We start from the raw sequence: 17001 nt of genomic DNA, 5'->3' as shown, positions 1-17001 counted from the left end.
CACAAAAGGACAAATATTGCATAGTGCCACTGCTGTAAAACGGGACTGACATCGGGGTTGGAGGGAGACTGAGAAAGATGGGTTCAATAATGTATACTTCATTGAAACAGATGAGGGAGAGAACTGTTTAAAAGGGATGTATGATTAGGTATTACTGTTATGACAGGAGTCCAGAAGGAAGGCTGCACAGTGGAGTGGACCTAGGAGGAGGGATTGTGAAACAATGAAAGAATTTCTCTTTACTTTTCAAAGAGAAGAGCGAAGGGGTGGAGCAGGGAGAAAAGTGCAACAATGAATGAATGGAAATCCAAAGTCTCTGTAAATTTCCATTAACAATAATTTTTTAAAAATGTAAATGTAAGAGCGGAAATAATAAACTTTTTAGAAAGAAAAAAAAAGCAATAGCACAGTGATGAACTCCAGATATTATCAAGACCAACTTCTCCTATGAGACTGTTCTGAGAAGTGACTGATCCCGCCAGGCCGGCCTCTCACATACTCCGGTGATGAATGCAGGGGGTGTGTCTGGTAACACGCACTAAAGGTGCATCATACAGCACAGCAAAGACATCAGCGTGATTATTCTACGTCAGGTTCTGATCTGTTCTACACACATCTACGCAGAGTTGGAATGGACTTGACGGAACTGGACAATAATAGCAACAGGAACTTCCAGGACGGGAACACTAGTTCATAAGCCCATACTGCAGTCCTTGCCCTTCTGCAACAAGCACTTCACGTCCTCCTCAGTTTCAGTAAGCAAGGATGTGTCATCTGCGGAACGCGGGTTGTTGATGATAAAGACCTTTAACCTTTCTAATATGAACATTCATCTCTGGAATTGCTACTTGAAAAACTCAGGAGACATCCAGCATAACACAAGAAACAACAACACATACATTGTGCTCTTCTTGTTGTTACGTGCCGCTGAGCGGCCTGCGATTCATAGCGACCCTATGTACAACAGCCCTAAACCCTGCTCTATCCCTTGCCAAACTCACCATCTCCGACACACCTACCCCCCCATTAACCCAGTCACGGAATCAGTTCATCTCAAAGAGGGTCTTTCTCTTTTGTGCTGTCTGTCCACCCTCCCAAGCATGATCTCCCTCTCCAAGGACTGGTCTCTCCTTGCAACATGCCCAAAGTACGTCACGCAAAGTTTCAGAATCCTTGCCTCCAAGGAGCAGCCTGGTTTCATCCTCTCTGGGATGAACCTGTCTGTCTTCTTGGCAGTTCATGGTACACTCAATACTCTCTCCAGCACCACAGCTCAAAGGCATCAATTTCCCTTCTATCCTCCCTAGTCATTGTCCAGCTCCCTGATGCAGTGTGTTGTGCACTCAGGAGACCCCAAATACCATGCAAAGCCTATTCTGCAAATGCATGCAAACATTTGTCTACTCGGGATACTGATTTAAAGAGACACTACATAGTGAATATATAGGGTGCTCAGGTGGCTTACTGATAAGGAATTGTACTGCCAATCCAAAGGTACATGGTTCAAATTCACCAGCTGCTTTGCTGAAGTAAGACTATCAAGAACTTCTGTGCCATTTACTGCCATGAAAACTCTGTGGAGGGTCAACTCTGGTTTGGCTCTGTACCCAACAACAACAACGAGTGGTGTACTGTATAGTGAGTTGTGCTGCTGACCCAAAGGTTTTGCCTTTCTGGCTACTCAAACCCACTGAGGTCTCTGTGGAGAAAACTGAGCAATTTACTCCCGTGCAATTTAACTGCCTCAGAGGCGCACTGGACAGTCAGCTATGAGTGGGTTCTGACTTGATGTCAATGAGGGAGGGAGGGAGAGAGGGAGTGATACAGCGAATTAATATGGTTTATGCCCTATTAATCATGAGAGCGCCTCCTGAGTCATAGTTTATGCACACAAAAATGAAAATAAATAGTTCTACTGATTTGGGGTTCATTCTAACAAAATGTTACTACATGAAGCAAACAAGAAACAAAGGTAATTCTAAGACACAATTAATTTTCCATGTTCTTATACAAAATCAGATTTTTCCAAGTTGTAAAACAGGAACTTCCTCCCTGCTCCACCCTACATTTGCTAGAAAACCAAAATTAGTCAACTTTCACTAATTTTGTGAACTTCCCTGTTCAAATGTTTGCTGTGACTTGAATCCAGAAATGGAGATAGTGGGGGTTCTGGCTTTGCTTTCAGAGAATGGCTCCTGACGGGGTCATTTAGATCAGATTCTCCCATTTAGTAGCAAATCAACGGTATTTTAGTGATAGAGCAGACCTTGGTAAATGAAGCAATGCCATTTCAAATCTTATTAAATGCAGGTAGACAAAGGGGACATCTTGCCGTTAGATCCTGTTTGTTTTTACTGACACTGCTAATATGCTACACCTTCGCTGCTCCCCGCCAAGGTGGTGGGTTCAATCTACCAGTGGCTCCAAGAGAGAAAGATGAGCAGTCCCCTCCGCCGTACGTTACAGCCTCTGAAAACCAGGTGCAGGATGGGCTTGGAGGACGTTCTGACTTGAGGATGGTTTCTTTGTTTGGATTTTTAAGTCTCTTCGCTTATTTCATTGTCCAACATTGTGCAAAGCTAAAGTTAGTAAAGAGACTACTATTTTGCATATTAACACATTGCCGCAAATGATGTGGGGGGGAAAAGTGTGTTTCTAAGCACAGTGGTCAATTTAAGTGTGCGGCAACGTGTTAACAAGGTCAATCCGGTAGTTACAAACACCAAGATAGAAAGTGAGACCAAAAGCCTGGGACGATGAAGATGAAGAGAAGATGAAGCCTATGTGTCTACTTGGCTGGACCTGAACTCATGATGTCTCATGACGGGGCTTGGATGGCAATTCCTGAAGGACAAAACTCGCTTTTACTCATTGTCCCTTAAGTCAGAACTGACTCACAGCTGATCCTCCAGCAGTTCGCAAAAGAGTAAATCTCACAGGAGGAGACTGTCCGTCTTGCTCGTAAGGAGACACTGGTGGAGTCCAAGGCCAGGGAAGTATGCCTTTGGGTCAGCAGGATGACGCCTTACAGACTACACCACCCACCACCGGAGCTCTGGCACCTATGGGTGTAACTGTTGTTGCTGTTGTGTGCTGCTGACTCAGAACCGACCCATAGCTGACCGTCCGAAGGGTTTTCAGAGGCAGTAACCTGCGTGGGAGGAGAAAGCTCATCCTCCTCCCAGAGAGCTGCTGGCGAATGGCAAGACAGTTTCTTTCCACTATGCCAACACAGCTCCCCAAGGACACAATGAGGCAGCTAGGTAATGCTGCTGTTGTTGTTTTATGCTGTCGAGTCACCTGCAACTCATAGCGACCCTATGTAAAACAGTTCTGAATCCTGCTTTATCCTGAGCCAACCTTGTATCGTCTCTGACATACCCACCCCTATTACCTCAGGCACTAAGACAGTCCATCTCATCAAGGGTCTTCCTCTCTTGCGCTGTGCCTCCACTCTCCCAAGCATGACGTCCCTCTCCAAGGGCTGGTCCCTCCTTGCAACATGTCCAAAGTATGTCAGACAAAGCTTTAGAATTCTTGCCTCCAAAGAGCAGCCAGGTTTCATCCTCTCTAGGATGAACCTGGGTTTTTCTCTCTCTTAGCAGTCCATGATATATTCCTGTATCAGGCGCACCTTAGTCTTCAGACTGACATCGTTGCTCTTCAGTACTTTGGAGAGGTCTCTGATTTGGCCTTCTCCCATTTTCATGTAATGCTGACTTAGCATAATTTAGTCTCTAGACCCTAACTATGTTGGTAAATGAAGACAGTATATTGATGAAATGTAACTAAAAAATTTTTTTAAAACACAGAAATGAATGTTCAATTTTTTTTTTAAATTAACATACTTACGTTAGCCTCATACTTCTTTCTCCTGCGCTGACAAAATATTTTATTGCCCAAATGAGTGCTTCAGTCATGTGCTTTTATTTCCAGCCAAGGCCACTCAGCAAGTCTTCATACCACATCATTTGCCTGAGCGACTTGATCAACTGTAGGAATACAGACTCATTGCTGAAGGCAGTCAAAGGCAGGGGAACTGTGAGCCAAGTGCGTAGGAAGACGCTGTTGTTGTTGTTATGTCTGTCAAGCTGCTATGTGCAACAACAGCTCTGAATTCTGCTCTATCTTGAGGTAACTTCATTGTCTCAGAAACACCTATCCCCATTTCCCCAGGCACTGAGTCAACCCATTTCATTCAAGGTCTTCCTTTCTTGTGCTGTCCCTTCACCCTTCCAAGCATGATGTCCTTCTCCAAGGACTGATCTCTCCTTTCAACATGTCCAGAGTATGTCAGACAGAGCTTCAGAATCCTTGCCTTCAAGGAGCAGCCTGGTATCACCCTCTCCAGGACAAACCTGTGTGTTCTCTTAGCAGTCCATGGTATATTCAATACTCTTCTCCAGCACCACAACTCAAAGACCATCAACTCTTCTTCAATCATCCCTAGGCACTGTCCAGCTTTCTGAGGCACAGGAAATAACTGCAAACTGACCGGAAGAGATCCATATTTATTCCAAATCCAAAAAAAAGGTGACCTGACAAGAGTATGGAAATTATCGAACAGTATCATTAATATCATATGCAAGCAAGAGTCTGCTGAAAATTATCGCAAAATGTCTGCAACAGCACATCAACAGAGAACTGCCAGATGTTCAGGCTGGGTTTAGAAGAGGCCGTGGCACTAGGGACATCACAGTCAATGTTAGATGGATCTTGTCTGAAAGCAGAGTCCCAGAGGAATGACTATCTGTGTTTCACTGACTATGCAAAAGCATTTGACTATGTGGATCACAACAAACTGGCTGACTGAGAGAATGGGAATCCCAGAACACTTGATTGTGCTTATGCGAAACGAAGGAAGACATTTACAGGTGCTTTTTCTCTCTTCATTCAATGCTCACGAGATGGCTATTGGAGGGTTAGAGAAGAAGGAAGATCCTCCAGGAGATGGATCATTGACACAGTGGCCTCAACAACGCACTTGATGCTGGCTGAGATGGTAGGTGTGGTGCCGGACAGAGCAAGGTTCCAATCTGCTGGTTAGAGGCTCCCATGAGTCGGAGTTGACTTGAGGGCACCTAACGACAGCAATGGTTACATGCAAACAAATTAAAAAGTGGCTCTGGAGAAGGAGAAGGAGAAGGATCATTCAAGCTTCAATTGAGTAGAGGGTCAGTAACAAACACGAAGACGCCCACCCCACGAGATGGGACTGTGAGACCACTGGTGACCAACAATGGGCTCTGCGCAGTAGTGGCGGCTGTGTGGCCCAGTGCTGTGTTCTGTCTCACGAGCAGCTGCTACTGAGTCAAGAGTTTACTCGACGGCACCTAACAAAAAGGTGACAGAACTCCAAAATGAGAGCTGTGCCGGTCTGCACCCAGAAAAGCTCCAGCCTCGGGAACCCACAGCTCTAGCCCACAGGGTCTGCTCTGTGCTGAAACCAGCTCAATGAACAAAACATGGGAAGTGCTTTTAAAAAATTAAAATCTCCTTAAGTGACTCTCTTCCTGCATGGTGACAGGAGGCTGAGCTTCGAGAGCTCTTTGCCCCCGCCTCGGAAACACCACCTGAATATGCTTTCTCAAGCAACGTGTCCATTGTGCTCTGCAAAATAGAGGACATCAGGCCGCTGGGAGCTCCTGGACAAGCCAGTGGACTTCAGTGAGGCTAGAGTTTCTCAACTGAAACAGGAGGGCTTTGGCCTTTCACGGTTGCAAGGGCCTGTGGTTCTAATTTCCCCAATGTGAGGCATAACTTTAAGGTGAAATAACTCATTGCTCCCCCATCAGAAGTGACTCACAGCTGACCCTCCAATGGGTTTCAGGAGTTTGTAAATCCCATGGGAGTGGACTGCCCATCTTTCTCCCGTGAAGCCACTGATATGAAAACTTCTTTTTGTGTACTACTGAGGCAGACCCAACCCACAGCTGACCCTCTGGTGTGTTTTCGGAGGCCGTTAATCACGCAGAAGGAGGCTGCCCATCTGTCTCTTGTGGAGCAACTGGTGGATTTGAACCACATGTCTCTGGGACTGCAGCGTAGCTTTTCCCCATTTCCAACGTATCAATCCTTTGATGTGGAGCCACGGGTATTAAGTGCTCTGCAATAATACTTTCAACCACCCTCTAACCACGAAGACTGACAGCCACTCAACATACCTTCTACATGGAAATTATAAAATGAATTCTGCTTGTTATGGAAAAAAAAGAACCATTCTAAAGTAGTTTTAAAAGTTAACCACTTTGTTGTTGTTGTTGTTGTTGTTATGTGCCATCAAGTCGTTTGCGACTCATAGCGACCCTATGTACAACAGCCCTAAACCCTGCTCTATCCTGTGCCAACCGCACCGCCTCTGACACAGCCATCCCGATTACCCCAGTCACTGAATCAATCCACCTCATAGAGGGTCTTCCCCTCCTGCACTGCCCCTCCACTCTGTCCAGCATGATGTCCCTCTCTAAAGACCTGTCTCTCCTTACAACATGTCCAAAATATGTCAGACGAAGCCCCAGAATCCTTGCCTCCAAGAAGCAGCCTGGTTTAACCCTCTCTAGGATGAATCTGTTTGTTTTCTTGGCAGTCCATGGTACATTCAATACTCTTCTCCAGCACCACAGCTCAAAGGCGTCAATTCTCCTATCCTCCCTAGTCATTGTCTAACTCTCTGATGCATAACAAATGATTGCAAAAACCATGGCCTGTATCAGGTGCACCTTAGTCTCCAGAGAGACACCGTTGCTCTTGAGTACTTTAGAGAGGTCCCTAACAGCAGACTTCCCCATCGCAATATGTTTTTTGATTTCCTGGCTACTGGTGCCAAGAGTGTTGACCGTGGTAACCACTTTAACCTTGTTTTTAATAACCCCACAGCTCCTCAAGGCATCTGTTTACAGTTGTTGTTGAGTGTCATGGTGTCAAGTATGACTCACAGTGGCCCTATGAACAAGAGATCTGAACCCTGTCCTGTCCTGTGCCATCCTCATCATCTCTGACACACCTGAGCCCACTGCTGCTGTCACTCTGTCAATCGACCCGAGTGAGGGTCTTCCTCCCCCTCCCTTCCCCAGCATGGTGTTCCTCCCCAAGGAAGAGTCTCTCCTAACAATGTGTCCAGAGTACGTGAGACAAAGTTTTGACATCGCTGCCTCCAAGGAGCCTTGTGGTTTCACTTGGTCCAAGTCATGTCTGTCTGTCCTTCTGGTAGATCATGAGACAGTCTGCACTCTTTTCCAACACTACAGCCCAAAGGAACTGTCAGTTCTCCTGTCACCCCTATTCCTGGTCCAGCTCTCAGACGCAGAGCACGTGTTGTTGGGGCCCTTGTTAGATGCCATCGAGTCGCAGCGACCCTGTGAACAGCAGCTCTGATGCCTGTCGTAACCTGTGCCAGCCTCATCATTTCTGACACACTCCAGCCCACTGCTGCAGTTACTGTGTCAATCTATCTCGTTGAGGGTCTTCCTCTTATTGGTCTGCCTTCTACCTTCCACGCACAATGTCCCTGTCTAAGGAATGGCCTCTCATAGAAACATGCCCAAAGTATGTGAGACGAAGGTTTGTCATCTTTGCCTCCAAGGAACATTCTCAGTTTTGACAGCCCATGGGATATTCAGAATTATTCTCCAACATCACAGCTCAAAGGCATCAATTCTTGCTGTGATTGTTGTTACGTGCCATTGAATTGCCTACGACTCAGAGTAACTATATAAACAACATCTCTGAATCCTGTTCTGAGCCAACCTCATCATAGGTGACACACCTGACCCCACTGCCACAGACACTGTGCCACTCCATCTCATCCAGGGTCTTCTTCTTCTGCACTGACGCTCGACCCTTCCAAGCATGATGTTCTTCTCCAATGACTACCCTCTCCTGAAAATATGCCCCCAATAAATCACCTCCAACTCATAGCACAGCTACGTACAGCAGAACACTGTCTTATCCTGCTCCATATTTACAGTTTCCACTGCACTTATGCCCACTGGTGTAGCTACGGTGTCAATCTACTTCAATGTCACTGATTCTCTATTTCCTGAAGCATCATGTTCTACTGCAGAGACTGGCCTGGCCTGAGAACATGGCCACGGCCTATGACACAAAGCCACCGTCCCTGCCACTCAAATATCCTGGCTGCACATCTAAGACAGACGTGCAGTTCACAGTATATCCAACATTCTGCGGGCACACAATTCACAGGCATCAAAGCTACAGTCTTCCTCAAATCACTGATTTATGTGAAAATAGAGGCTTGACGCTCACTTTAATCCTCAACATGACATTCTTGCCCTTTAACACTTTACACATGTGTCTGTTGTCAGATTGTCCCAGTGCAATCCATACTGCTCATGGCTTCCATGGGTGTTGATCTGAGTAAAATGAAATCCTTGACAACTTCCAATATTTTTTATTTATTATGACACTGTTTACTGAGTCAATTCTAACTATCTGTAAACCCTTTTTTTTTAAGGTGGCCTGTTGCATAGGTAGATGGTGTTTGTTGTTGTTTTTTTTTTAATTAACTTTAATGAAAGTTTACAGAGACTTAGGGTTTCCAGTCATTCACTGTTACACTTTTCTCCCTGCCCAGCCCCTCCCCACTACATCATTCCATCAAGAAGGGAGAAATGAGGTAAACCTTTAATGGAAGGAAATGACCCATCTGTCTCCAGCAGGGCAGCTGGTAGACTTGAATGAACAATCTTTCAGTTAGCACTACAAGATATAAGGGAGACGGAGCTTCAAAATCCTTGCCTCTAAGGAGCAACTTGGTTTCATCCTCTCCAGGACAGATGTGTTTATTCCCAGTCCATGGTATGCTCAATACTCTTCTCCAGCAACACAACTCAAAGGCATCGATCCTTTCACTGTCATTTTCAGTCACTGTCCAGCTCTCAGATGCATAGCAAGCAACTGCAAGTAAGTGTTACTAATTTCTCGAGTTCCAAGAAAACATTCAATTTGATGTCCTACTGATGCCTTCAAGGCAAAGCTTTTGCTTTGATTATTCTTATCGACTTTGCACCTTGCTTCACAAGTCAAGCCAGCATTGCAATTTTCTCTTTGCAAAGCAAGTGCAAATCATTCCTGAGCACTTAATCGACAAAAATATTTCATTCTCTTTAAAGAGTAACTCTCTCTTTTTTTTTATTCCCCCCCCCCCCCCGAGTGGTAATCAGACCTTGTGCATTCTGCATATTGCAAACTACTTTCTCCCTCGGACTTATAACCCAACTTCCTGCAGGGACAACAACAGAAAAAAAAAATCCAGCGTAAAGAGTTACCCTAACAATTAACCGTAATTACTTTCCACTAATAAAAACACTAATGTTTGATTTCTCAAATTCAAGCTTGGCACCAAATTAAGCAGCTAGACTCCTCAGCAAATTCTCAAAGGCCTCCATTCCTTGTGCCTTCTGTGAGTGAAGCCATCCAGCAGATGCCCCAGAGAGGATCCCATGAGAGACATGGGTGAAAGGAAGAGAGAGGAGGGAAGAGTCTGCTGTTCCACTGGGTAAGGAAATGCTTTCTGGCAGAATAACTAAGTCCAGAAGGTACACTAGTCTGCAGACACCTGAGACAAATGATGGAAAGCTCGATGGAAACTCCATTAACAATAATGACAGGAATAATAATAATCAGCTATTAACATTTCATGGTTCTGTGGAGGTTTTTCTGACAGTGAAACAAAACTAATATCCAGGCAGGGTTGTGTGACACTGCAAGAGAGGATGACCCTCGATGAGATGGATTGGTTCAGAGACTGGGGTAATGAGGATAGGCGTGTCAGAGACAGTACGGTTGGCACAGGACAGAGCAGGTTTCGGGGCTGTTGTATATAGTGTTGCTATGAGTCACAAATGACTCAATGGCACATAACAACAACAACAATCTTATAATTTCTGTTCATACAATAATTCCAAGACACTGATTCCTTCCACTTTTCTCCCTGCTCTTTACTTTTCCCCTATCTGGTGTCAGAAACACTAAAAAACTGCTTTTCCAGCCATATGTTTAGTCCTGTAGGGGGTGGACACAGTCTCCAGCTATCATAACTATGGACACATGGTCTTGCAAATCATCAAAAACTGTGGGACCAATATAAGAGGGAGTGAGCTTTCTACACTGTGAGGTAGCCTGGTGATGGAGTGGTGGAGAGAGGGCGGACATTATGGCACTGCTGTGAAGAGACTGTGGCAAGGTGTAAGCAGTGGAACGCTGGAGATGTAGCCACAGTGAAAAGTTTTGCTTGCTGAATTGAAACCTGGAAAGCTTAATTATAATTGCTCTGAGATAAAGTTTGCTGGGTGATGACTCTGTAAACCACTGGCTTCTTGCATCTGTGCAGCTAAACTGATCCTGGACAGTCACTAATTGAGGAATTGTGCCTTGCTAACCTAGTTTGGGATTCCTGGATTAACCCTGGACTTGCATTGCGTGGTATTCTTTGCCTCCTGCAATTTCCAACATATTTCCCTAATAAATCCCACAACTGTGAGTAAAGCCCCTAAGTCAACAACAAACTAATTGGATCAAATGACTAGTAAAAATAGGTGCTAGAACGTGGGGTGGTACACTGGGTGGAAGGTTGGCAAAGGAGAAGATGACTCTCCACCAGGTGGACTGCCACAGGGACTGCCACAACGGACTCCAGTGTGTCTGAAAGTGTGATGAGGGGACAAGACAGGACAGGGTTCAGATCTGTTGTTCATAGTGTCACTGTAAGTTGTACTTGACAACATCTAACAACAACATGGATGTTACTGATGAGGACAGTTCCCCTTTATACAGTGGGAAAAGTCAGACTCTATCACCCTCACGTTATACCTGTTCCTTTCACACCCCTAGAAATTCTCTTCCTAAAACATTAAGAAGCATTCATAACACCAAAAGAGGGCTTTGAACCAACTCTTCCTAGTTCAAGTCATACATAGCTCAAGAAGTAAAATCAGGATGGAATCATATTTGCAAAATACAGATGAGCATACTGAAACAGGGGACAGGATCTGTTCTGCATAGAGATTGAAAAGGTATGGAGATAGGGCACATCCCTGGCGTACACTCTTCCTGATTTTGAACCATGCAGTGTTTCTTTACTCTGTTCTGAAGACTGCCTCTTGGTCCAAGAATAAGTTTCCCATAAGCACAATCAAGAATTCTGGGGGTTTTTGTTTGTTTTTAAGCAGCCTGAGGTCAGTTTCCCCACGGGTGAAATGTGGCCTCAAATGAAGTCAGTGAGACCTGACTCGGCCGTGTACACAGGGCTCTGGTTAACATCAGGTACTAAATGGTTCAGGCTGGTGCCAACTGGGACGACTGGTGGGAATGGATTCACGGCGTGGAAACAACGTTCACTGCAATGATTCCAAGGCTAACAGCTCGTCAAGGGAGGTGAAACGTTATGTCTGAGGTGGCTCTGAAAACGGTACCATTGCTGGACAATGACTGAAGATGGGTGTGTTGGTGCAGGAGGAGTAGGGTGGAGGGGGACAAGAGAGGCCCCCTGCTCCCCAATGGCTGGAGGCAGGAAATTGAGCCAAGTGACCCTCTGCGGCAGGGCCTGACTGTTGCCAGGTCTGCAGGTCAGATCGAAAGGAGTCTTCTAGGGACATTTCTCTCGAGGTCATCTGAGGTAAACTGCTCAGCATTTCAGCATCTCCAGGAGGTCTCTCTCTTTCCCAAAAAGGAGACTGATGCTTTGGAAGGGGGGTGGCTAAGTGTGGCTGCTGATTCAGATTTAAAAAACAAAGTCAAAATACCTGAGGTCTTATGATGTGAGATCTTTTCATAGGGTTGGGGTTCAAGGCTCTTCCTGGAACTGATACTAAACCCTGAACCCCCAAAAACATGTGCTCCATACAGATACTAGAATTTTTTTCCTCTTTGAACCCAGATCTGAAAGCTCGGTTGCCTTCACAGGGGGCAAAGGTGAGTGGGTGCCGAGGCTCTCTGACAGGCTTCCTGGGGAGTTACTGGCAGTTCTCTGTTCCAAGTTGTTTTTGGTTAATTTTCAGCAGAATACTGTTTGCATGTGATATCAATGATACTGTTCAATAATTTCCACACTCTGTCAGGTCACCTTTCTTTGGAAATGGAACAAATATAGATCTCTTCCAGTCAGTTGGCCAGATTTTTTTTGGCACAACTTGATGAGCACATGCAGGGCAGCATCTGTCTGTTGAAATATGTTAACTGACATGCCATCAATTCCTGGGGCCTTGGTTTTTAACCAATTGCTTCAGAGCAACTTGAACTTCTTTCATTACCACAGCTTCGTGCTCAGACATTGTTTCATGAAATTCTTCTGTGTCAGCCAATTCCTCTTGGTTCAGTGACTCTCTGTACTCCTTCCATCTTCTTTTAATGCTTCCTGGACCATTTAATATTTGTCCCAAAACATTCTTAAATATTGCAATTTGATGCTTGAATCTATTCTTCAGTTCCATCAGCTTAAGAAATGCCAAGTGACTTTGACCCTTTTGATTTTCTAACTCTAGCTCTTTGCACATTTCATTCTTATACTTTGTCTTCCAAGTCTACCCTTTGAAATCTTCTGTTCAGCTCCCCAATTTCTTGATTTCTTCCCTTTGCAATATTCAGAGTCTCATCTGACATCCGTCTTGTTCTTTTCTTCCTATTCCTGAGAGCCTCCCTCAGCTTCCCTGGTCTTTGCTCATTAGTTTTTAAGGCCTCAAACCTGTTCCTAAGACGGTTTTGAAATTCAAGTGGAATAGACTCAAGGTCAAATTTTGGGTTCTGTGGATTTGATTTTCTTTAGATTCAACTTGAATGATGCAGAACAGATCATTCGCGAGGCTGGGCTCTAGGAGTTTATGTAGCGTCAGGACTGGAGGTAGACTTATCAACAGCCTGCATTATGCAGATGACACGCTTGCTGAAACTGAGGAGGACCTGAAGCGCTTGCTGCAGAAGGTCAAGGACTGCAGCCTCCAATATGGATTGAAGCTCAACATCAAGAAAACAAAGATTCTCACCACTGGGCCAAGTGGCAGCATTGTGACGGATGGTGAAGAGACTGAGATTGTTAATAGCTTTAGTTTGCTTGGCTCCACAGTCAACACTCTTGATACCATCAGCTAGGAAACTAAAAGATGAACTGCACTGGGAAAGTCTAATGTTAAGGACTTATCCAGAGTACTGAAGAACAAAGACGTCAATCTGGAGCGGAAGGTGCACTTGATTCAGGCCATGGTCTTTGTAATTGCTTGCTATGTGTCAGAGAGGTGGACAATGATTACAGATTATAGGAGGAGAATTGATGTCTTTGAGCTGTGGTGCTGGAGAGTACTGAATGTACCACAGACTTCTAGGAGAACAAGCAGGTTCGTCCTAGAGAGGGTGGAACCAGGCTGCTCCTTGGAGGCAAAAATTCTGAGGCTTCATCTGACATACTGGACATGTTGCAAGGAGGGACCAGTCCTTGGAGAGGGACGTCATGCTTGGGAGGGTGGATGGAAAGATCCACCCGCTGCTCTCCAGAAGAAGGATGGGCAGTTTCCTCCTGTGCTATTTACTGCCTCTGAAAACCAGCTAGAGGTTGGTTCTGACTCAGCAGTACTCTACAAGCAGGCAAGGAGTGGTGCTGCCAACCCAAAAGCAAGCAGTTCGAATTCAACAGCTGTTCTGAGAGAGAAAGATGCAAGATCTCCTGTGCCAACACCAAACATCAAATGCTGGCGAGGTTGGGGAGAAACTGGAACCCTTATTCACTGCTGGTGGACGTGTAAAATGGTGCAGCCACTATGGAAGGCAGTATGGCGCTTTCTCAAAAAGTTGCAACTAGAAATACTATTTGACCCAGCAATTCCATGACTGGGAATATACCCTAAAGAGACCATAACCAGCATCCAAGCAGAAACCTGCTCACCCATGTTTATTTCGGCTTTGTTCACAATAGCAAAGAGTTGGAAACAACCCAAGTACCTATTAACCAACGAATGGCTAGAGAAGCTGCGGCACTGAGAAACAAGAACTCATGAAATATTACACAACATGGGTGGCCCTGGAAGACATTATGTTGAGTGAAATATCTCAGTCACAGTAAGACAAATACAGCATAGTGCCACTGTTATAAAAGAGGACTGACACAGGGGTTGGGGAAGACTGAGAAAGGGGATGAATGATGTATACTGCATTGAAACAGATGAGGGAGAGAACTGTTTAAAAGCAATATATGATTAGATATTATTGTTATGAGAGGAGTCCAGAACGAAGGTTGCACAGTGGAGTGGACTTGGGGGGATAGTTTGAATAGCAATGAAAGAATTTTTTTTCCTTTTACTTTTCAAAAAGAAAAGCTAATTGGGCGGAGGGCTGGGCAGGGAGAAAAGTGCAACAATAATGAATGGAAATCCAAAGTCTCTCAAACTTTCACTAAAATCAATTAATTTAAAAAAAAAATCTTCTGTGCCAATATGGGCTCTGAGAACCTGCCGGAAGGTCAGCTGTGAGTTGGTTCCAATTCTCCAGCAATAAGAGAGAAAATACACTTGTTTGTTCCTATCCTCCTCCTCCCTGTCCCTGCCCTCATCCTGGACTCGCCCTGTGAGCTCTAGCTTCCATGCACGAGGGCTCCACGTCCGCATGAACTCCAACTACCCCCACACACGGCCTCAGCCAAATCCTTGATCTTCACTTGAGCATCCTCCTGACATCCTCCTGCCAGCTCTGCTCTCTCTTGTGAACAAAAGTCCCAAACTGCCAATTGCCCAGAGGATAATTTAACCACAACCACCTACTGATGCCTCCAACACCATGTACCCCATGTGAACACAGACTGTCCCCGTGGAGTCCCTCCCAATCTCACCCACCGGTCAAGGGAATCTAAGGCCAGGAAAGGATCTTTCTGAACCTCCCTTTTTCAACAAGCTTTTGGTAAGAAGTCCTCCTTTAACCTGAGCTGTGATCTGGCTCCTCCTTCATCCCACTGCTCCTAGTTTGCATGTCCATCCAAGGGCCTCTGGCCTCTCACACCCCAGGCCACTGTTCCAGAAATTCACCTGCTGGGCTTCCTCTCCACCCTAGTCACATATCAGCTGAGGCACACCTCCCGCAGGCTGTCCTGCTCCGGGTGGGAACACACCTTTCCCCTCCTTCTGCGTCCCCTCTACCGTGACAGTCACTACATGACGCAAGTCTCTCCTCCTCTAAGAATGGCTTCTCCCTTTGAGCATGTGCTCTCTGGAGGAAAAGACAGCGTCTTCTAAAGCTAGAGGCAGCCCTGAACCTGTGGCCCTCTGTGTCCTGACTGCAACCTCAGTAACCTCTACGTAGCGAAGGAACCTGGGTGGGGGGGTTATCGGTCAGCAGGTTAACACTGCAAGGGACCCTCAGCAGAAGCAGCAGTCATCGGCCAGCATAGCCCAGCCCAGGGCTGGAAGTGGCCCTCACACCTCAGAGGAGAACTGTTAACCCAGCGGGCTGATGTGTCCGAGCTCTACCCTGGGAAAGTGTGAAAACCTTGCTCTCTCACACAGCCGGGTAAAGGCGGCTTGAACCCACAACCCCCAGTCCTTCCTGCAGTTCTGGGCTAAGTTATCATCCAAACACAGGAAATGGTTTGTGGTTTGTTGGGTTTTTTTATCATAGGACAACGGTCCTCAATTGGCACTGGCATGTACGATGTCTACCCCGGGTTGGACCCACGTATGTGAGTCCATGGTTTCACATCCTGTGAGTGTATCAGGCCCCAGGAGCCAGGCACACACACGCACCTCTTGGCACTGGTCTCAGTCCACCTGTGGGCTTGTGAGAATGCCAGCCCTTCTATGGGTAGGAGGCCTCCAAATTGCTGTCCTGGTTACTGGAAGGCTGACCTTTGACCCGTCCTGTTTATTCTTCCAGCTGCCTGCCAGGAAGACTCAATATCCGGGGCCAAGAGCAAAATGAAGAGCCGAGCAATTCCAGAACAGAAGATGTGGATGGCAACAGCACCCCCAAGTGGCCAGGACATTACCTAACACAAACAGCTGGCAAATTCATGACATCAAAAGGATACTTCACACTTAGGTGCACTGGCCCGTGCTGGTAAAATATGCACGTGCATACGCCCACGTGTGCGCGCACGTACACACCCCACATGCCATTAACGAGGTTCGTCTGTGTTCAATCCGTCAGACACTTGGGGGCCTGCACTGTCCCAGAGCTGCGGCTACTAAGCCCAATGGGGCAGTGCCTGGCCTCCAAGAGCTATCTGCAGTCCTATTTATAACGTCTGCATTAAAATTTGCCATCTGCCTCGTCTGCACAAAGCACTGAGGTTCTGAGCTAGAGTCTCGGGAGGCTGACCACTATCTTCTGCCCCTCTGTTTGCTATGACAGGACTCACGTGAACCAGCACACAGTGCCCAGCACTGTTCTCAATCGCGAAGCAACTTTTGCTCCCCTTGGAGGGCGGGTCCATGGGTGTCCCACGCGCCCGGTCTCATCCCCCTCGCCTGGTCTCCCCCGGCAGACCTCCCACACTGACCTGCTGGACGTCCTGCTGGAAGACACACAGCTGCAGCCGCTGGTGGAGCCGGACCTTGCGGTGCTGCCAGATGTTCTCCAGCTGCCGCTGGTGGTGCAGCACCTCGTGGATGACGTCCAGGACGTGGTGCACGGCCTTGGAGTAGTTGGCAGAGGCCGTGAGGGAGTCGGAGCTGCCGGGGGTCAGGGGCCGCTGTAGCTTGTCCAGGAGGGACTTGCCATCTTGACTCACCTGCCCGGCCAAGGAGTCAGCAGTTACTCAAGACTCGTTCAGGGACACACATTGACAACCACACATGTTCACAGGCACACACATGTGCAGGGATCATGAACAAGTGCATGCACTCACTGCACAATGACACACATTCACAATGACACAAACACATGCATTCACATGCACACACAATATATACAGTCACAATCGCACACATACGTACACACGCATTCTTCACAAGTGCATACAATTCACAAACTTCACACACACACACATAACACATCCATTGATAATCA

At 46.4% G+C, this 17001-nt stretch overlaps 1 protein-coding gene across 1 annotated transcript in view; it reads right to left on the bottom strand.

Annotated features, from left to right (window-relative positions):
• The window catches only part of TRIO (trio Rho guanine nucleotide exchange factor), a 404313-nt gene that overhangs the window by 229300 nt on the left and 158012 nt on the right, over positions 1-17001 (bottom strand). The window contains exon 10 of the mRNA XM_006895017.1: positions 16493-16723. Coding sequence (XP_006895079.1) covers positions 16493-16723 — 231 coding nt within the window. The remainder of the gene's footprint in view (positions 1-16492; positions 16724-17001) is intronic.

Source organism: Elephantulus edwardii, unplaced genomic scaffold (assembly GCF_000299155.1).
Source record: "Elephantulus edwardii isolate Elephantulus edwardi_28Jun2011 unplaced genomic scaffold, EleEdw1.0 scaffold00153, whole genome shotgun sequence".
Taxonomy (NCBI): Eukaryota; Metazoa; Chordata; class Mammalia; order Macroscelidea; family Macroscelididae; genus Elephantulus; species Elephantulus edwardii.
The sequence above is the reverse complement of the archived record's forward strand: the minus strand, read 5'-3'. Positions and strand labels throughout refer to the sequence as shown.